Genomic DNA, 21,408 nt, shown 5'->3' on the forward strand with positions numbered 1-21,408 from the left:
GCGGTAACTCGGTCGAACTATCTCGGGACCGTACCACCTGGATCAAAATGATTTGATATGAATATGATACATGTTAGGAAAGGTTAGGAGTTTAAGATTAAGGTTTCTATCGGATCAAATCTTTGTTTGTAATATAATGATATTATATTTGTTTGTCACGATCCAATTTCATGAATCGTGACCGGCGCTAGGGTATGGGTATGGTTGTACCAAAACCCGTAGCAAGCCTTGCGGAAATCAAATAAACATTTAAATCTGCAGAAAACTGCTCGGGGGCAACCGAGACTCCAACCTAAGTCTAGCAATTTGTAATATAGTTCTAATATAAATAACTTAAGTATCTGGAATATTCCACAGCATGCCTTAAATATAATAATAAAATATTCCAGTGTAACAAGCTAATAATAAATAATCGAATATATTGACAAACCCAAAGTGTAATGTTAAATGTAATAAATAAGCTAGTTCTACTGCGGTCTAAGAGTTCGAAAAACAGAAACTAGTTTAATAACATAAAAACCTCCGAGGAATCAAAAGAATCGGAGTGGACCAGCTTTCAAATCATAAACCTGGAAAATTTGGGAAAACAACGGGGTCAGATATACTGAGATGAGTTCGCAATACTATTTACATTTATTAAGTTTAAAACCCTTAAATCAAAACAGTTTATACTAATATAGTATGATTATGGAATAACAGTATTGAAATGATCCCAGCGTAAGTATGACATAGCATACTGAAAAATAAACCTAGAGTGGACGGGAACTAATCCTCGTCAAATTACCAGCGTAAGCAAGACCACAGTCTGCCGATCCCAGAGTATATACCGGTGCACACAGTCTCGATACAAGCCTATCGAGTAGCTCGTTTCAATCCAGATCCATAATCGCTTAAAACAGTTCAAAAACATTTATAATACTAAAATAAAATGCGGTACTTAATAAAGCGGTAAATAGCACTACAAACTCACTACTTGCTTATCCACGTGATCTTGGCAAACAGCTAATCCTGCGTAGACTCCGAAGCACGAGCAGTCGACGGGTCTAAAATAATAAGTAGGTTAATATTTGAACGACCCCTAACTCTAAGATTACTAGACACCACGTAGGACTAGCATAATTAATAAACCAGATAAATCACAGAGAAACACAATTCTCAAATAATTTATAATGACGTAAATAATTCAAGCCTATTGAGTTCATATTTAAAATTCATCCGAAAATATTAATTAAATAATATTTAATTAATAAATAAAATCTTTTCCTCAAATAGTGGGGTAGCCGAGTTTCTTAAAACTATCAAGCTAATCCCACATGTCAGGCGACCCAAGTCTAACCCGACCCAACCATAGAACCAGAGTTATAAACCACAGTTTATTATTTAATATTTAATAAAATATTAATCAATATAAAAATGGAACTCAATAGTTGAAACCCAAGTAATTAAAAATTACCATTAAAATATCTCCTTAAATAAATCAATAAATAATTAAAAAGGCTAAATTACAAATTTATCCAAATTGGCACGCTAAGCCAAAATCTCAAATTATTAACTAAATAATAATTATTAATTTAATTTTTAAATAACTCAAATATTATTTTTAGGTATTAAAAATAATATATCTAATTTGACAATCTTTTAAATTAAATAAATTCCCCAATTCTTATTTGATATAGTCAATATATAAAATCACATATAAAATATAATAAAATTAATATTAATTTAAATTTAAAATATTAACGCCCAAAGTAATTTCAAATTATAAATAATATTATTATTTAAATCGCTAATTAATATGTCGATACCAATTTTGTAATTTAAAATCAAAAATCAATTAACATAGTTAAAATATAAGCTTAGGAATTTATAGATTTAAAACATAAGAATTCAGTGACCAAAGTCATCAATTAGCCAAAACAATTCAAAAGTAACGAATCAATAATCGCCACATCTTCATCTTATTTAATTAAACAACCCAACAATACCATTGTTAACAATAACAAACAGAACCATGAAAGCTAGAAACCGAACTCATGCTACAAATCATCAAATCATTAACCATCTAAGCAAAGAGTCTGGGTCGATCAAAAAAGAGCAAGGCTTCACACAAGGACCAAGAAAAGATGCAGCCAACACAATCAAGAACACAATAACAAATCATAATTAACACAACACTGACATCAAAATTACATGACTTCCGGTGAAATTGAATACAAACCGAAACAATGAGACAACCCAAACCTTGAGAGCTTAAACAATTATCAACCCAACAATAAAAAACTAATATCATTAAAGTCAAAAAAATCATAGCCCAACAAATAAAGAACTCGGCAGAACAACATAAGAACAGAGGCAGCTAATAACCATGAAAACGGTGAGACGACGGCGACTCTAACGAATAGATTTACGTACCGTTTGACGAAATTCGAAAAGCAAATTTGTAGAGGATCGAGTCTACTTTTACTAGGACAAATCGGAACTGAAATAAACGCAATAACGAGGGAGAACAGATCAAAATACGGAGATGTCGTTTTTAACCAAAACTGAAATAAAACTTAAGAACTTACCAATGATTTTCACCAAACCTTGGTTGATGATTGGAGCAAGAACTCTCAACGATTTTGAGTAAGAAGAATGACTAGGGTTTGCATGAAGTGAAGGAAACGAATTAGGGTTAAAAGTTTAGGTATTTATAGGAAGAAAATATGAAGAATTCGCAGCAAATACTGCTCCAACATTATAGCTTCTGTTTCAAAAATTGAAACTTAAAACTGAATGGGCCTTTGGCCATTCATAATTTGGAATGGGCCACTTTCACGTAATGCATGGAAATTTTGCATGAAATATTCATTTATTTATATATGTTTTTTATTATTATTTTATTAATACAAACCAAACACAAATCGTACCACAACCGAATCAACGAACGACTCAAATAAAATTAAATAAAAATATTTAATAATAAAAATAAATTACTTAAAACTTGACGGAATGCAAAAATTAAAATTTTAAAAAATTATTCAAAATTACGGGTTATTACATTAAAATAAATGAATTTCAATTGCGATGTTATTTTGTGGTAATACCGTTAGTAAAGTATTTCTCACTCAGATTAAACTGACCCCGTGGTTTTTAAACATTTCAAGTACCTAGACTTGGAGTGATTAGAAGTCTATCGTTTTGCCGGGAGTCTGTCTTGCCATGTACAGTCCGACTTCACCGCTGCAATAGTACACTGTGTGACCAGTCATGACCTAGGATAATATTATAGTGTTGGAAAATGTTTATAACTATTGTTGTGTATAATATGAATATTATAATTATAACGATGTTAGATTTACGTAGTCAGTGTTTATAAAATGACTATTAATGTTTTCATAATTAAATGCTTCTGTGGCATAACATAGTTGCAAAAAAATTATAGTGAATTTCAGGCTTGCTACGGGATTCAGAACTATAATTCCCATTCCCCAGCGCCGGTCGCGGCCCTCGATTTTGGGTCATGACAATAAACCGGGCCTACGAGCCCGAGGCCCAGCAAACCAGCAACTTTCAGAGCCGATTTCGGGCCAACCCGAACTCGGAATCGACTCCGGATCAAACTATTAGAACCAGATCGACGAGATGCACAACTCTCGTGATCAGACCGAGAGCCCATTCTGACCAGACCGATGGTCAAAACCCGCACGAGTGCCAGTCACTCAAAGTCAACGAGGTTTAAAAATATCTCTAACCTTATGTGTATATCCAACTGCCCCTTAGCATGCTGGCACTGTTTAGCACTCTCCAAAAGCATTCCAAATCCAATAATAACATGTTGAAGGACTAATCACCTAAAATTGGCCCATTAATGCAATTCCAGCCCATCGCTTAGACATTGTAGAACTAATACGAAAATGTAGTAATGGTTGTATAGGTTATTTAAGATCACTTAATAAAATTAATCAATCACACTTATGCATCCGATTTAGTTTTTGTGCATGTAATCAATCCAGACCAGTCAGACTTATGCTACTTGCTAGAAACCTCTAAGGTTAGATGTATGTTTAGTAGTAATTGTTACTTACCTCAAATGTCAGTCCAGATCGAGTCATATGCGCGTCAAACGTGTTTACCGCTTTCATACTTGTTTATTTACAGCTTTCATATTCTGTGAACTGCATATACTGTTAAGATGAGATATAAAACGGATGTGTCCAGTAAATAAACCGGTAACCGATAAGCCGAGCACAAAAGTCTCGAGGAGGTCCACGAACCCTAGTCTTTGATCCGATGTACGATAGTCTTACCGAAGGCGAGTAAGTCTATCTAGTCGGTTAAAAGGCATTTCGTAGTTGAACTAGGTGGCGACTCCATTTTTCAAACTAGTTGCAGGTCGAAAAGTCAGCTATAAGCCTTAGACGAGCGGCCCCCGAACCCCGCTCCATTCACAGATGTTAATTAATTTATCAAAAAACTTAACTGAAAACAATTGAATTTTAATTTAGTCTTTAAACTTACTTTTGACATAAATATAAATAAAAACTATATTTTATGAGATTAAATGACAATATAATGGAAATTTTTAACTCAATTTTCTTATTTTATTACTTTTTAAAACTAAAATATAAAAATATATATAGAAAAGTATTAAAAAGATTGAATTCCTAAATTTCATAATAATATAATTATTATTAATAAAATATTAAAAATGTAAATTTAAAAACTGAATTGAACATTAATTGTTTTAAGTTAAATCTTTTGATTATATTAAGTAAGATCAAACATGAACGAAAGAACTAAATTGTAACGGGAGTAAAGGCGGAAGATAATGTCGTTTGATTTTTTATTAAGAGGTCGTTTGATTTTCAAATAAGAAAGCCGAAAAGGTGAATTAAGAAATATGTGGTGAGCTGTTAAATAACAATCACATAACATAAACAGCCGTGGAGGTAAAAAACGACGTCGTTTCGTTTCGTTTTGCGAACGAATGTCCGTCAAGCGCAGGAAGAGCAGTTGGTAGATGGTATTGCCCTAATTTGAAAGGTTTTTCAGTTACTTACAAGCATTTGGTTAGAAAATAAAATAATATAATAATAATAATAATAATAGTACAAGATAAAGGAGGAATAGCAGATCCACATATTGAATTCAATCTTTCTTGGGAAATTTCGTTTATCTCGTAACTCATGAGGTCAGTTGTTTGTTTGTTGTTGGTTTGAATTGGTAGGATTGGTTGTTTTTGTTACAGATGGATCGTGATTTTAACCAATTTGGTATGGTTGTGTAGGGCGATGATGAAGATGATGGCCTGGTTTGTATTAGTGGCTCCGATGCTCATCGCCAATTCTTATACACTCCCTGCTTTCCTCTGGTCTTCTCATCAGTATGTTTCTTTTTTATCTTCAACCATCTACTTCCAACACAACTCTATGTCAACCAATCCAGATCCAGCGCCCATCATGATGCCTTACAATTTTCTCAATTTTATATCTAACTAGGACAATACCCCTACAAGAGGATAGAAGAACATTATAGAGCTGCATTAACCGCACTCGTTATACATATATATTGAACTTATTGGCATAGGTTTTTTTCTCCTTGTGCTTTGCTTTGTTCATGTTGGTTTAATTACGATTTAAACGTTGCTTTCGTGTAACGGTATCAATACCATTGCGTAATATCTGCTACTTCTTTGAATTAAATCTTGAAACCGCTTCATTGAATGAGTCATATTGTTAACGCTTTTCATTCCGAGTTTAAACCATCATGTGTCTTCATAATTTTGAAACTCTTTTTCCTCGCACAACTTTGTTCTGGCTATGTCTTGGCTGCTTGGTTTTTCTTTCTTTACTTTGTTTGTGGTTTGTTTTCCAGCTGTAAACTAATTGTAATATACTTCTATCTTCAAGAATAGTAGAAAAAAATATCACTATGATAAGTATTATTTCATATGGGTGTCAATTCTGCAAATAACAACCTCTTGCTATTTTATTATGATTGGTAACAGGTTCTCCAACAACAGAATGGATGAAACGGTGAATTATCAGACTATTTCTTCAAGGGATCTCGCCAGGACTATTTTTTCTGAAGGGGGCTGGTCAAACCTACTGGTATGGGTTTGTCTCTGCAAAATTAGTTTGCTTTGATGCTTTGAGTTTTTTTTCCAACTACATACATGATACTTCTGCTTTCTCAAAAAAAAAACTCTAAAAATAGAAATATGTGCATTTTTTTATTGACCACCCCTTATTTCTAGTTATTTATTCATTGTTAATTATTTTGGAATTGTCCCCATGTAGTGTGCAGAAAAGAAAGTCCAGCTGCCTGTGGATCTGGCACTTGTTTTTGTTGGTAGAGAGGTATAGAACTTCGGAACTTATCATTTGGTCTGTTGATCGAAACATTCTAAATTATTGCCTGCTTTAATCCCTTATATGCAATCAGTACAAGCCCAATCCATTGTATGGGGAATAATGTTGCCCGTGTTAACCTCAATCGTCAATGTATTTATAAAGCCTGCATGTACCTTGGTAGGCAAAAAGCTGTGAGCTCTATTCTTTTTGATATGGATAGTAAAACTAGTTCTCTTAAATTCATCCTACTGTGACTTGTTATTCCTGAATTAGTGAAAATAACGTTAATACATATTCTTCAAAAGGAAAAAATAAATTAATTAGTGATTTACACATACTAATAATACAATAATTGCTTTGTTTCTTTTGCCAACCAGTTCAACTATGTAGGTTTTAAGTATATACTCCTGTTGTTTCTCTGGCACAGAATTTTCTTATATCATTAATTATTAGTTAAGTGAATTAAGTTAATAGAATAAATTGCTAAAATGATCACTAATATCATGTAATTGCTATTTTATTGACCTGTTACTTATCATAGGCGAGAAATAAATGGCATATTACTGGAAACATATGGCTATTGTGATTTGAGTTTCACTATGATGCGTCATTGGCCATCAAATGCTGTTGCAACTCCCAAGTAGCATCATACTGATTGTGTTGTTTTGGTTTTCTGAAGCTGTTCACCTCAGACATATCCACAAGCAAAAGTGCTGACCCAGCTCTTGTGGACTTGCTCAAGGTAACTGGATTCATAGTGACTCTGTTTGAAGTGTTATTTTAATTGGATTTAGCGATATTTTGATAGTCCTCTATTTGGTCACTGAAGTTATTTATATGCTCTGTATAGGGTTTCTATAGAAGATCTAATTTCTCCATGGCATTTCCATATGTTGCTGCATCAGAGGAGACGGTGGAGAATTCATTGGTTTCAAGTTTTGCAGAATCCTGTGGGAAGGATTTAGGAGTCAGTAATGTTGCCTTTTCAGAGTCATGCTCTGTAGAGGGTGATAACTTTAGAAAGCTTGCTGACGTGCATGCAGTTCAGGTAAATTAACTTCAAATGTTGAATGAATAGTTATGAAATCTTAGTATCTGTGATGACTTTAAGATGATAAAAAAAATTGGCAGGACCATTTAGTTTCAAGAATGGAAAAGAGACAAAATGGGCAAGCAGATCTAGTCGTATTCTGCCATGGAGCTCATTCTGCAAAAGGACTTGAGCAACCAGAAACAGAAAGTGTGTTCACTTCTCTGTTGCTTAAAGGATGTTTAAGTTTACTTTATGTTTAATGCCATGCTTTCTTAGCCACAGAAATAAAACATGTTGACAAATTATATGTGCAGGTGAGGTTCTGTCCAAGCTCATCAGTTCGGTTGAGAGACTTGGGGTAAACTATGAAGTACTGTACGTTTCAGATCCCTTTCGATCACCGATCCAGTATCCTTCTCACAGAGAGCTGGAAAGGTTTCTCGCTGAAGGTACTGTTGGAAATGGATCACTCAATTCCACAACCTGTGATGAAGTTTGCCGGATCAAATCATCTCTTCTGGAGGGAGTTCTAGTTGTAAGTTCACATTTGGTATTTCAGTTTGTTGATTTATTTATCTTATGGCAGCAATTATGTCTTATATCCGGGGTCAATGTTGTTTGAAGAGGGCCTTCTAAATGGTCTGAATTAGGGGTGTGCATTTAGTTTGAGCCAAACCAAGCTTAATTATTTAAGTGAAGTGAATTTGTCAAATTGCAAACCCTAGGAATAGAATTAAGCCCTGGAGTTGGTAGCAGAAAATGTGATTTTGATGTTATTGCTAGTGTTGTGATGTGGTCTGATGCAGCTGGTTTTGATGGGTGCAGGGGATCGTTTTGCTTATCATCCTAATATCAGGCCTCTGCTGTATGATGGGCATTGATACTCCTACTAGATTTGAAGCACCCCAAGACTCTTAATTTTGTGGAAGAGATTCTTTCTTTGTAATTTTATCTCTGGTCAGAGTGAAGGGAGATGAGATGTTGTCTCTGTCATATCTGCTCAAGGAGTTGTATGATGTTGGTCAAATAAAGGCGTGTATTACATACTTCTATACTTTAACTTTTGGTTTAATTTTATTGTAGAGTTCATCTTACTCGCAAATGATTTAATTTGGTAATTTATTTTATTTGTATATGAATTTATTATAAAATAGAGTTATATTAAATAATCATGTGCAACCAACCATACAACTCAAATTAGTTGTGCTCCACCATTTCATATTTTCAAAAGTGACAACAATTCATTGACACTGTAAATTCCACTTATTTTCATCAGTTTTGTAAGTAAGCTTGCGTGTAAATTCCATAGTTTATTGACATACATGATTGTATTAGGTAGGGAGAAATGGAAAGAGTTGCCAATTTTTGCATGTTAGAGATGTTCTTTTTGCTGCTTCTAAAAATGAGCATTTTCTCTACTTCAGACATATTGGAAAGGTAAAAGGATGATTCAAGTCCAAAACTGTCATATAGGCGTTGCAATAAAACAAGAGCAAAAATTATTTTAAAGCCTCTCACATATGTCATAATTCACATTTTGGTCCCTCTTATTTGAAAATCAAACAATTTGATTCCATCAACAATTTGGTCTCTCCGTCTATTTGCCGTTAGTCAACTAAGTTAAAAGACTTAGGAGTATATTAATTTCAAACTTGAGGGACGAAATCATAAAAAATAAAAGTGGGGGACCAAATCATCTTTTTAAAATTAATTTTTTTTGTCCTTTGACTCAGTTAACTAACACTAAAAATAGACGAAATGACTAAATCGTCTATGGAAACAAAAATGAGGTATCAAATCGTTTGATTTTAAAATAAGAGGATCAAAGTGTAAATTATGACATATGTGGTGGACTTCAGAATAATTTTCTCATAAAACAATATAGACATTAACGACTACGAGTATAAATCTTCCAAAAAAAAATATTATTACTACTATTAGTTAAGATTTTATTATTATTTACTTTCTATATATTATTTAAAATTAAATTAGATTTCAATTAAAATTTAATTATAATTATATTTAGGTGAAAAATTATCCACAATTATATTTAAATTATGAATCAACTATCAATATATTTTAGGTTATTTTATCAAAATATTGTAACCTTGTCTTTTTTTGACATATGATGTAGGGGACTAATAATCACCTATATCACTTCAATTTAGGACCTCTTATCACAAAACCCCTTAAGAAAGAAAAAAAGATCACTTTACCTCCTCAACTTGTGTCAAAATATCAAAAAAGTTTAAAGCTGAATAAATGAGCAGCAGCTCGTGCTCCTCCTTCCATAGAAGGACGAGAGAACCAGAAAAAAAAATTTATTAAAAATATACATAAATTTTATTTTATGTAAATGGAATTTTTTATAGTTTTTGATTTTAAAAATTATGATACTAATATAAATTAAATTTTCAGTACTAGTTGAATTTTTTTTAAAAAAATGTATTTTTATACTGGAAATAATATTAACGTCTAATTAGAATATAGACTAAATATGAAGAATCATTTTATTTTATTTTTAAATAAAAAGAGGTAAATTTGATGCTTTGGGTAGAGTTGAAGAATGAAAACTCAAAAAGGGTATAATTGAAAGTTTTTCTACGTCGCGACAAATGAAAAATGTTTTAATGCGGGTATTTTTTAAGTAATTAAGCCTATACATAAAGAAGAAAAGGAGTAGTGAAGTGGTTGTGTAGCTTGAAAAAAGAGAGAATCACAGAGAAATTGATGATGTGAATTGAAGGGTATTAAATAAAATCAGGTGAAAGGTAGAGTGGAGCGCTGCCTCCTAATGAATAGATTCACGTTCCATGTATGACTCCATTCATCTACAACTACATGTACATGTACACCCAATGAATACAGCATTTGAAGAATTGTGATGAGAAAAGGTATTAGGAATTTGTGCAATGGAGATGGGTCTACATCCACTCTCAACCAGCAGCACCCAACAACCTTAGAGGATATGATTTTGCAGCTGGAGTTAGAAGAGGACAAGGCCAGAAAATCCAATTCTGACATTCTACAGTCTGCTTTGAATCAGTACCCTCGTTTCTCTCTCGACGGAAAGGACGCCATGTATCGCTCATCTTTCCGCAACCTTCCTGCTAGGAAATCAGTGTGCTGCGATCGAGGAGTGCTGGCCAGAGAAAGAATTATGAATCGCTCCTTCCATCCCAACACTACTACTTCACGAGGAGAAAGTGTGGTATGGTGCAAACCCGGAGTGATAGCGAAATTGATGGGTTTAGATGCAATGCCAATGCCAATGCCAATCACCCACAACAGAAAGGAGACGATGAGGCAAAATCTAAGGAGGCGATTAGAAAGGCATGAAATCGAGAATAGAGACCAAAGAACGATGATGAAGATGAGGATGCACACTAAGGAAGCCGGTTGGCCAACCCGAAGATTTTACCCCCAACTCTAATATCTGTGCATTCGTTTTAGTATTATCTATACACATTACTATAAATGATTATGAATCACAATATTACTATTTGTAAAACTTATGCATGTAAAAGCCTACAAGGATTTTGAAAAGGAGATCAATGCTATTCATCCTTGCTTTCTTTCCTCCTATGGATCTAATGTTTCAGCAAACATGATTAAAACTGATCTTCATATCTTCTTATTCCTAACAGTGGTAGAGTATAAATGTTGTTTGTAAAATCAATAGTTTTTGCAAGTACATCTATTTGGTATTGAGCCATATTAAAAATTTCTCGCACAAACACCATAATGAATTCAATATTTAGTCGGTAAACATGCATCTTATGCAAAATTTAGTTTATTGTTGGCAATTACACTTATTTTAAACTGTCATGTGAAGAACACTTTTTTCTAAATTTCTTTATTGCTAAACTATGAAAATATGCTATTCTCTCCATTCTCAACACAAAGCAATACCAAATAACTTGCGAGGGAAGTAACACAGTCCATTTAAACATTATTAATCAGTGACTTAGTGATGGTGGCTAATAACTTAATATTGGATGTTCTAACAAATGGACATGACAAATTAGGAAACATGTTATTCAGGTTCGAACCATATTCCGCTTTATTATTGTCATTATAAAGACATCATCCTTGTAATTCGAAATTACAGAGAGTTGATGAAAGGCCTAATCACTCAAAAAACCCTCACCTTTATTTTTTTTTTCAATTCCACCCCGACGTTGAAAATTTGTCAATTTTACCCACTTTTAAATTTTCCGTTTTCAATTGTACCCCAATTTTTTAATTTTTGTTAATTTTTTAACTTAAATGATGAAATCACTCAATTAACTAAGTTTAAACATGAAATTAAATTCTTTTTTATTCAAAAAAGTATAAATAAGTCTTTTATTTTTAAAAACTAACTAAAACCTATAATCATATTAACACTAACTTAAATTCTTAATTAATTTAACTAAATTTAAATAAATTTTAAAAACGTACAATTAATATATGCTAGACATGGAGAATGTTTTAAACAAATTTTCAAACGAAAAAGACGTTAATTTAATTTTTCAGGGTACAATTAAAACACAAAAATGCAAAATAGGGTAAAATTGACAAATTTTCAACGTCAGGGTATGATTGAAAAGGGGCTAAAAGGTCAGGGTTTTTTAAAACATTAGACCTTGATGAAATAATGATGAATTTGTTCGGTAAATCCCAATTTGAACCAGACTTGATTTTTAACAAACAATTTGCACTCCAAAATTATGTCAAACTTAAAAAGAAATTACATTTAAAGCTTAGCATTTACAAAAATAACTTAAAACAAAATTACAGAAAATTAAGAAAACTAGGGAGTTCTTAAATTGTTTACCATTAAACCGGTTAGATTGGATGATTAAACAGTTTATTTTCATGAACTTCAAGTGATGCCCCGTGTTTCCCAAAACTTCTGTTGCATATCAATTTACAAAAAAAGGAAGAGATATAACCATGCAACGCCTAACACTTCTATTATATTCCCATGATATACCAGCAACCACAAAATTTAAACATAGTATATCAGTACATTTTCACTAGAGCAAACCGGATATGTTAGCAATTGCGATGAGATGCATAACAATTATAAAAACCTAACATTCTCTTTCAAATTGCCATGACAAACAGTTAAAATAAGCTGTATAACTCCACTAAACCAAAGTAGAAAACATCTGAAGTAGCATAACATAAAAATCTTGATAACAATAACCAAAAATGCATACTCAAAAGCGGAAGCAGAGAACTCATTCCTCTGCAACAATCGCTCCTTTCTCGCTGACATAGATACCATCAAGGAATTTCCTGATGTCCTTGTTCTTCACATGGCATTTCTACATGACAAAAAATGATTGAATGAGAACACTTAAGACAGCAGATGGTGTCAAATAATGAGAGCAAGTTGTAATACGAGAGAGCAGAAGTAAACCTGGTTAATGAGAGCACAAGAGCGAGAAACAAGTTCGATATCATTTCCGTCCAAAACAAGCTCATCCTTAACCTTCTCAGACCGGAGCACGGTTACACCTTCCAACATATCAACTTTCCTTACCTGGAAGGGCCCATAAACCAAAATCAATTTATATATCCTAGATTGCAATAGTAAATTAATACAAAGATATAACAAGCAAAAATTATACAAAAAAAACAGAGCAGACTCCACTGTGTATTGATTGTATAAGCAGATTTCAAGAATAATCCCAAAAGAAATTACCTTCTTCTCGCCAAGAAAGTTACGGATCTCAATAGCGGTGTTGGAATTGGTGATGGAGGCGTTGATGGGAAAATGGGCGTAGACGAATCTCATCTTATATCGGTACCCTTTGGTGACGCCGGTGATGAGATTCTCGACGTGGCTGAGGGCAGTCCGGATGGCAGCGCTGGTCTTCCTGGTGCCGAACCAGGCCTCGATCTTGAGCTTCCGGTCGCCGGTGGATTCGTCCTTGATGAGCTGGAAATCGAGGTTGAGGTGCTTGAAGTTGCGGATCAGCTTCCCCCGAGGCCCCTCCACCTCTATCACCTTGGCGTTCACCTTTATCTTAACGCCCTCCGGAATGTCCATCGTCTCCGATGACAGTATAGTCTTCATTTTCTCTCTTTTTTCTCTTACGCGCCGCCTCCTGTGTTAGTCTTATGCACCACTAAAACCCTAAACTCTCCACTCGATGTTTATTTATATTGTACATGCCCTAATTGCATTTCGAACCTCGTTTCCTTTTATTTCACCCTCCCATGTTTTTAATATATTAAAATTTTAAAAAGATACTAAAAATTTATAATAATAAATAAATTTGCCTTTTCGATTTTGGACATAGAATTACAGTCAACCCTCTGATTATTAATACACATGGTGGATCAAAAATTTATTAATTATAAAAATTATTAATTTATTGAATTTGTATAAAAAAATTATAAAATATATAAAAGATATTTTAAAGCATCTACACTAATAGACTTAATATTAATATTATATTATAAAAAAACTAACTAAATACACTTTACAATCACTCAATCTAAAAAAAATAATTATATTCAATTTAAAAAGTATCAATTGATATCAAAGCAAAAAATAATTATTAAGAAGTTGTATTCATAAAATAAAATAATTTTTAATATTTTTTATACTAGAAATACTTTACTTATTTTGACTTGTTTATCTAATAATGTTTTTTAAAATCTCTCAAAAAAATAAGAAAGTCATAATTTGATGGTATTTTAGCTTTCATTTTATGAATTAAGGTTAGTATTGTATCAAATTGTTATATATTTCTTTAAACAAATCTCTCTAATAATTAATATTCATATACAATATATTTTAAATTTTATTAATTATCAAATAATAGAATTATTAATTATCCAACGTGGAACGAAGTTGGTTCTCTCAATTTTCTATTAATTATTAGAATTATTAATTTATTGAATATTAACTATTAGAGGGTCGACTGTAGTTAAATCATTTCAAATCAAATCTTACATTTTAAAACTTGATATCTTAATTTCAAAAAAAAAATTATTTGAATAACAACAAAAGAAATTTTAGAGCATCCACAGTTTAATAAAGTAAGACTTGAGTCTGAAGTTGGTTGAGCATTTCGACACTGCAACATCTCCAGCTTCATTCATGATATATACAGTACATTCATTGTTCACAAAATAATGTTATGTTATCAAATCATTTTAACTGTACAAATAAATATTCCCTTAGAAACCAAGCCTCTACAAGCAGCATTTTTATGCTTCTTTATTGACTACCCGAGTTCCGCTCTTAGATAGTAACAGATCCTTCATTTCCCTGTAGCTCATGAGCTCTTCCATTGCATCTGCTGTCTTCCGGGACATAAAGAACCCAGAAGCGGTGGCAACCCCTACATCCAAATCACTCGATGAGTAACAACTTGGATCTTGACGTAAAGGAGGTGCTGTCCTCAGCATGTGCACAAGAACACCAACAGCAGCATTTTGAGATTTTTTTTCCCAATTAGCAGTGAGTGAGGACTGGAATCCATATTCCTTTTCCCATCAACATTCTGGCTGCTAACAAAGAAAATAAACTTGGAGGATGAATATCATGAACGCAACTAGATTCTCAAGCTAAGGAACTTAATGCACATTACTAAAACACCAAATATTGTATGACCTCTATAAATTAATAATGTTGGGACCACTATATTAATCGAATTATTAAACTATCAAATGTTAACTTGGTTTATTAGTCAAGTTGGAACCATAAAATAACTTCATGAAGTTCTTTAATTTATCAAATATAAATTTATGGATGTTATAATCTAATTTTACTAAAACCTATATCCATCAGGTTGGCTGCACATATGTTTGACATAGTAATCTAGAAATTTGAAGTGTCAACGTCATAGTGTGTACTAACTAAAGTCTTCAGAAAAATATTTCACTCAGTCTATGCAGCTTTCTGGAAAATTACCACTCTATTGCGAGATACACGATTACGTCATGATAAAATAACCAGAAAGACATGGTTATGCAATGAAGGCTTGAGGTATTGACATTGACCAATATTGGGCTCTTATTGAGGACATATGCTGATCGTCTTACTCAAACACAACTACAAAAATTCAATCTCATTTGGCATAGTTATTAAAGGTAAAAGGCGCTCCGAGGCGCCAAAGGATCCTAGCGTCTGAGGTACAACACGAGGGGAAAGGTGCCGGGGAGAAAAACAACACAATATAATTAATAAAAGCACAAATCCAGAGAATCTTAGCTCGCAAGTATCATTAAAAAGCCATATAATAAAAATTATAAAAATTAAATCATTTGAGTTTGGTGGATTAGCCATGCAGCTATAATTATTATGAAGAAATTATATTTTATTGCTAAATTTTTTTACAGCAATTATTATAGTCAAATAAGGGTAAAAAAAAACGGTTCGCTGAAATAGCTTCCTGCTGTCCTTTTTCCTCTAACTTCTGTAAAATTCTAACTGTTCATTGAAATAGTTGCAAGGTTTAGGTTTTGTTCCATCTTAAACATGTTGGATGATAAATAGAGGGGATAGGGTGGGGTGGATACATAAGCATAATAATAAAGCTTAAAATTATGGTTTTATATACATTGCCCCAAAAAGAAAAAAAGACCCTAAAAGTATTCTCAAGAAGCACCTATTAGCGGGTGAGGCCACCTGGCCGAAGCCTGAGGGGCCTCAAACTTGAAGAAAACAAAGCACTTAGGGGAAGGGAAGCCTTTGATAACCATGTTATTTGATTTGACCAAAATTGGTATGAATTCAAGTAATTAAGGTAGAGATAACACTATTTGGATCAAATGCCACTTGAGCCATATTGGGTAAGGGCTCACCCAGTGCACGAGTGCTACCCGGTTTTTGAAACAATCAAAATTTACATAACTTTTATTTCTAACTAAGACAACACCTGAAGTGTCTGTAGGTTATAATATTTTCAAAAAGGGTACACTATTTTCTCTAACACACCTATTAAAGGGGCCGGAAATAAATCAAAGACAGATCCCACCTTGACACTCGCTGATATACCCTTTGCATGTAGCAATAATATATCAAGATGAAATAGAATAAACTAAATAAAAAAAGACTCAAACCTTACAGAAAAGCAATTAAACCCATGATAGAGCAATTATGATATCAATCTATAATATCAACTACTGATAGTTAAGGCTTATCATTTGTAAAATGCAACTCAATCTAAGTGAATATTATGTTACTGAATAAGTAACGGCAATGAAGGCATTGAAAGAAAACCGAACTAAGTCAAAACAAACAGTAGCACTTTAGAAAAAAAAAATACTATTTTGAGCTGTAAATCTAAATACTTCGGAAAGGTTCATAACAGATTGACCATTCTCTATATCTCTCTCTCTTTTATTACGATACAGATCAAATAGATTGAACCCCAAATTAGAAATTTTTCCTTTGAGTTCAGCAAGTTAATATGATCCAACTATTAGGCCACTCATTCTGAGAAACCATAAAATCTGAATGTCAACACAATCCCATTCCAAGTTTTTGAATCAAAATAAATTTCCTCAATAAAAAAGTTCATTTAATTTAGATAAAAAAATTTATGTGAATATCTCAGACTTAATCCTCCATACACTAGAACTGAGTCAACTAACTAGGTGACAAGATTTCTATTTATTACAATTATCAAAGGAGATATGCAGCCAATATAGTGGAGATGATCATATAGGAAACATTACTTCAAGGACATGCTAATATCCCTACATCAAGCATTAAATCAAATGGTTATAGCGAGGCAAGAATATTAATAACATAACAGAGGATAATGTACCTGGCAGGTGAGTCTAACACATCAACATCATCAACATCAAAAGGACATGAGAAGTCCCCATCATGGAAAGATAATCTACTAGAATTTCTAGAAAATCCTATACGTGATGAGCCACTGGAAGATAACAATCCTGAAAAGCGTCCTGAATCATCTTTGCTATCTTTTGAAATTTGCGTAATAATAAAAGTCAGCCTTATTGACACCAAAAACATAACAAAAAAATGAAAGCACCAAAAAGCAAGTTCAAAAGGAAAATCCTACCCTATAACCAGAATAAAAATTTGTTATGCCAAAGTTCGACTCTGCAGTCCTCGTAGTTGCCACTTTCTTGATTAACCAAATTCCAGACGGGGACTCCAGCGATGAGGGATCACACCTTGTGCTTCTTGGAGATAAAGGTGGAAGTAAATTTTTAGTTGGGTCAGAAAAATTTGGAGAAACATATCTAGGACTTTTGCCTGTCATTGAAATAGGTATGGTTACAGGTGCAGTTTCAAAAGTAGTGTAAGTCTGTACAGGATTAATATTAGGGAAATAAGTTGGTGTGGAAGGGGACATAGATGGTGAGAATGGAGGTGAAAGCTTAAATTCATCAGAAGCAATGGCTCTTTGATGAGCTGGTGGTCTGTGAACTTGAACTCTACGACCAAAAGCATCCATAGGAAGTTCGTATGTGCGAGAAGCTGGAGGAGATCCACCAAAAGGTTGGTTCATCACAGAAGGAGAAGGTTTGTGGAAGCCACTTGTCCAGCTATGTGGCCTTTGAAAGGGTGTAGAATTGGGCAGACGTATCCCCCTCAATGGGAAGGATGTTGCGCGAACTCCCTTCTCCGGATCAGTCTTCGGACTGCCAACATAATCTGTTATAATCTTTGGTGGGAAAGTTGGCAAAGACTCAAGGTTAAAATGAGATAGGGATGGAAGATAGGTGAGAGATATAGAAAGATGGTCAGGATGGGCCTCTACGGGGACAAAACGATACTTTTTCATTCTATCCTGGTTGGACCTAGAGAAGGGATCACAAAATGAAGAAACCTTGTAAATGAGATCAAAATTGTGAGTTTGAGTAGATGAGCTAAGGTGGCGAAAGATGTGATATGCTAGAAGAAGCCTCATATGGGAAAAAAGAGCACGCAGAAGTATAATTGACTTCTTATAAGTCTTCTTGTACGAGGGATTGGTTCCGGGAGGCATAAAGTGGGGAGGTTTGTAGTGAACAACCCACCTCTCAATGACTGTCTCAACAGCAGAGGCATGAGAAACAAGTATAATGTCAATAATCATAGGCTCCATTAGATTTCTTTGCCAGAAGTTGAAGCTGTCTAAAGTAGCCGAACCATCTCCTAGAACAAGATTGAACCATTTGTCACTCTTCCTAACGCGACGACGAGTAGAATGAAAGTCAACAGCACAAGTAGGGTCATGGGAAGCAACTCTGGACTCCAAAACTATGTGCAAACTCTTCAAAAGGAACTGGGAAACGATTTCTTCTAGTTTTCCAGATTCGGGATCCATGGCATTTATGTTGATCAAGCCAACGTCTTACGAACAAGATATATAAATAAAAAATAGAGTTACCCAGATCACAGAATGCGAAATCTGTGGAATTTGTGAATCAATATAAGAAAGGAGAAGATCGCAGAGAACTTACAGCAAAGGACGAAAAGGATTTAACTTTTGGGTTGCAGGGGAAGCTAATGGAGAGACGATTTAGAAGAATCATCCTCTTCATATTATATTCATTATTCAACAGTAGAGCTGGAGAATGCATCAAACCACTCCAATTTTACAAAAGAAAGCAAGAGAATTAGGGCTCCTTTAGAATGAATGAATTCCATAAAATTATGTGGAATTCATTTACAATTCTAAATTATTATGTTTGGAATGAATGAATGTATTAATATAATTCTTGAAATTGAAATTCTGGAATTGTGTTTAGTTATAATTTGAGGAATTGCAGTTCTAACCAAAATAGGTGGAATTTGCAAATGAATTTCAAATTTTTTTAAAAAAACAATTCTATTTGACTAAATTGTCCTCACTATATATAGGCTACTTTCTGTTTCACTTTTTACTTTTTTAAGGATCTTCACTTTTTACTTTTATTACTAATATATATTTTTTCCTATGTTCTTCTTAATTTTCATCTCCATTTTTTAAATATATTTTAATTTTTAATTTTTAAAAGTCATTATAAATTATTTTATATATTTTTAATCTATTTATTTAAAGTTATAATTTTCTTGATCGGATTTGTGAGTGATGTTGTTTTTGTTGTCGTCATCTAGGGTTTATTGTTTGACATGAGTGATTAATTTTTTTTAAATATTTAATTATATTTTTACGAAAACAAAACAGAAGGAGTGTGGTTTGTAATTTTAGAATATGTATGATTTTTAAAAATTGACGGTATTATGAAATTGTTGTCTTTTTATTATATATTTGTATCTAACTTATGGATATAGTACAATGATGCGTGTATATTACATTTGTTTTTTTATGAATTATATTAAATATGTTAAACTATGGATTAATATTATTTTTTTATATTTTTTATACTATTATTTTATATTTGTGTTGAGCGGGTTAGGGTTTTTTTTTTCATCAGATCTGTTTTCTCATTGTGGCTGGCTCTCAGTCGACTGTCAATCTGGATGGTCGACTATCTATTCTTGAAGAGGAGGAAGTCGGTTTGGATTTTTCTGAGGTGGAAGCAGGAGGTGTGGATGATAAGTGGAAATGGTGTCTGGTAGGGAGGTTTTTGACGGAGAAGACTGTTAACTATGAGGCGATGAAGAATGTTCTCCCACCCATCTGGAAACCAGTTATGGGCGTGTGTATCACCGAAGTGGAGCCGAATCTGTTCATATTCCAGTTTTTCCACGAGTTGGATATGAGAAGGGTGCTCGATGATGGTCCGTGGACCTTCGAGTATCATCTGTTGATCTGCAGGGAACTAGTTGTGGGGGAGTTGCCTAGTAAGGTGGAATTATGGGGTGCTGAGGTGTGTGTCCATATTATGGATATTCCCCTGGGGTTTGCTTCAAAGAAATATGGAGAGGATGTTGGTAACTTCTTAGGGTCGTTCATCAAGCACGATACTAGGACGTTGAATCATATGGGGGTAGCTCGATGAGAATAAGGGCTAGGATTGATGTCCGACGTCCTTTGAAACGTAGAATGAAGATGAAGTGTGGTCCGAATTCTTGGAATTGGGTCTCATTCCAATATGAGTGTATTCTTGTGTTCTGTTTTTATTGCGGGATTATGAGGCACTCGGAAAAAATTTGCAAGGGTTACTTTGCAAACCCTATTCCGAAGGAACTCTTACCTTATGGGCCTAATTTGAGGTATAATTTGAAGAAGGTGACAGTGAGCGCGGCTGGGAAATGGCTGAGATCTTCAAGTCCAGCTAAGGTGTCGGGTGGAGAAGATGATGGTGATGTGGATAGCATTAATGGGAGGATGGTGGAAAATCTGAATATTTCAAATTCAAATAATGTCAAAGAATTTGAATTTGGAAAGGGGAGAGATAAGGAAAGTAGGTGCCTTGATGTGGTGGTTAGTGAATCAAGTGAATCTGCGAGATTCATGGCTGCCAAAATTTCGAATTATTCCTATAATGAAGGAGAAGCTGAGGTGGTAGTGGACCCAAAACGCAAAAGATCTAGTGGGGGAGATGGGCTGGGAGGGAAAAATATTGGGCCAGGTTTTCAGTCCATAGACATGATTATTGACCCTAGTTGTAACAGTCCGGATGGCCTATGCATTCAGGCCTGCCCTAAGAAATGAATTGTTTAGCTTGGAACTGCCGCGAGCTGGCCAACCCACGTGCGATTAGGTTCCCGCGTTGTTTGTTCAATAATAAAAATCCGTCTTTTTGTTCTTGTGTGAGACTTTTATTAATTTTGATCGTATGAATGCTTTGAGAATTGCTTTAGGGTATGATGATATGTACTCTATTGATAGTATTGCTAGAAGAGGTGGTTTAGCTTTGATGTGGAAGAATTCTTTTATTGTTACCCCTTTGGGGATGTGTGAAAATTTTGTTGATATGCTCGTTAAGGATGTGGAGAAAAGGGAGTGGCGTATTATAGGATTCTACGGAGTCCCTAAAAGAGCCAGGAGACGTGAATCTTGGTCTAAACTGGTTCATCTTAGCTCGGTTTCCAATCTTCCATGGTGTGTGTTGGGGGATTTTAACGACATCTTATCGTTGACGGAGAAAAGGGGGGGCAGCTTATCCGAAGTGGTTGTTGAG

General features: G+C 33.9%; 3 protein-coding genes and 1 pseudogene across 3 annotated transcripts; 2 read left to right on the forward strand and 2 right to left on the reverse strand.

The window, feature by feature from the left end:
- Positions 1-4,969: 4,969 nt before the first annotated feature.
- Positions 4,970-8,462, forward strand: LOC126669825 (uncharacterized). The gene is made up of 9 exons (XM_050363390.2): positions 4,970-5,173; positions 5,270-5,365; positions 5,990-6,092; positions 6,282-6,341; positions 7,015-7,077; positions 7,186-7,383; positions 7,467-7,575; positions 7,683-7,903; positions 8,194-8,462. The coding sequence occupies exons 1-9, from the start codon at positions 5,169-5,171 to the stop codon at positions 8,284-8,286; spliced, it is 948 nt and encodes a 315-aa protein (XP_050219347.1). The 5' UTR covers positions 4,970-5,168; the 3' UTR covers positions 8,287-8,462.
- Positions 8,463-10,213: 1,751 nt separating this feature from the next.
- Positions 10,214-10,997, forward strand: LOC126669407 (uncharacterized). The gene has a single exon (XM_050362870.2). The coding sequence runs from the start codon at positions 10,253-10,255 to the stop codon at positions 10,799-10,801; it is 549 nt and encodes a 182-aa protein (XP_050218827.1). The 5' UTR covers positions 10,214-10,252; the 3' UTR covers positions 10,802-10,997.
- A 1,439-nt stretch (positions 10,998-12,436) lies between these two features.
- LOC126670014 (60S ribosomal protein L9-like) lies at positions 12,437-13,538 on the reverse strand. Its single transcript, XM_050363668.2, has 3 exons — positions 13,064-13,538; positions 12,779-12,901; positions 12,437-12,683 (listed from the first exon to the last, which is right to left on the reverse strand). The coding sequence occupies exons 1-3, from the start codon at positions 13,436-13,438 to the stop codon at positions 12,597-12,599; spliced, it is 585 nt and encodes a 194-aa protein (XP_050219625.1). The 5' UTR covers positions 13,439-13,538; the 3' UTR covers positions 12,437-12,596.
- Positions 13,539-14,546: 1,008 nt separating this feature from the next.
- On the reverse strand, positions 14,547-18,662 carry LOC126670020 (autophagy-related protein 13a-like; annotated as a pseudogene).
- Positions 18,663-21,408: the final 2,746 nt, after the last annotated feature.

The sequence above is a fragment of the Mercurialis annua genome, linkage group LG2 (assembly GCF_937616625.2).
Source record: "Mercurialis annua linkage group LG2, ddMerAnnu1.2, whole genome shotgun sequence".
Taxonomy (NCBI): Eukaryota; Viridiplantae; Streptophyta; class Magnoliopsida; order Malpighiales; family Euphorbiaceae; genus Mercurialis; species Mercurialis annua.

What these genes read in the sequence shown, in the direction of transcription:
- LOC126670014 (XM_050363668.2), bottom strand. Translation starts at nt 13,438, where the DNA reads ATGAAGACTATACTGTCATCGGAGACGATGGACATTCCGGAGGGCGTT. An exon ending in ACTTTCTTGGCGAGAAGAAG is followed by an intron (nt 12,902 to 13,063) that starts GTAATTTCTTTT and finishes GGGCCCTTCCAG; the next exon opens with GTAAGGAAAGTTGATATGTT. An exon ending in CTTGTGCTCTCATTAACCAG is followed by an intron (nt 12,684 to 12,778) that starts GTTTACTTCTGC and finishes TTTGTCATGTAG; the next exon opens with AAATGCCATGTGAAGAACAA.
- LOC126669825 (XM_050363390.2), top strand. An exon ending in TTCCTCTGGTCTTCTCATCA is followed by an intron (nt 5,366 to 5,989) that starts GTATGTTTCTTT and finishes GATTGGTAACAG; the next exon opens with GTTCTCCAACAACAGAATGG. An exon ending in GGGGCTGGTCAAACCTACTG is followed by an intron (nt 6,093 to 6,281) that starts GTATGGGTTTGT and finishes GTCCCCATGTAG; the next exon opens with TGTGCAGAAAAGAAAGTCCA.
- LOC126669407 (XM_050362870.2), top strand. Translation starts at nt 10,253, where the DNA reads ATGAGAAAAGGTATTAGGAATTTGTGCAATGGAGATGGGTCTACATCC.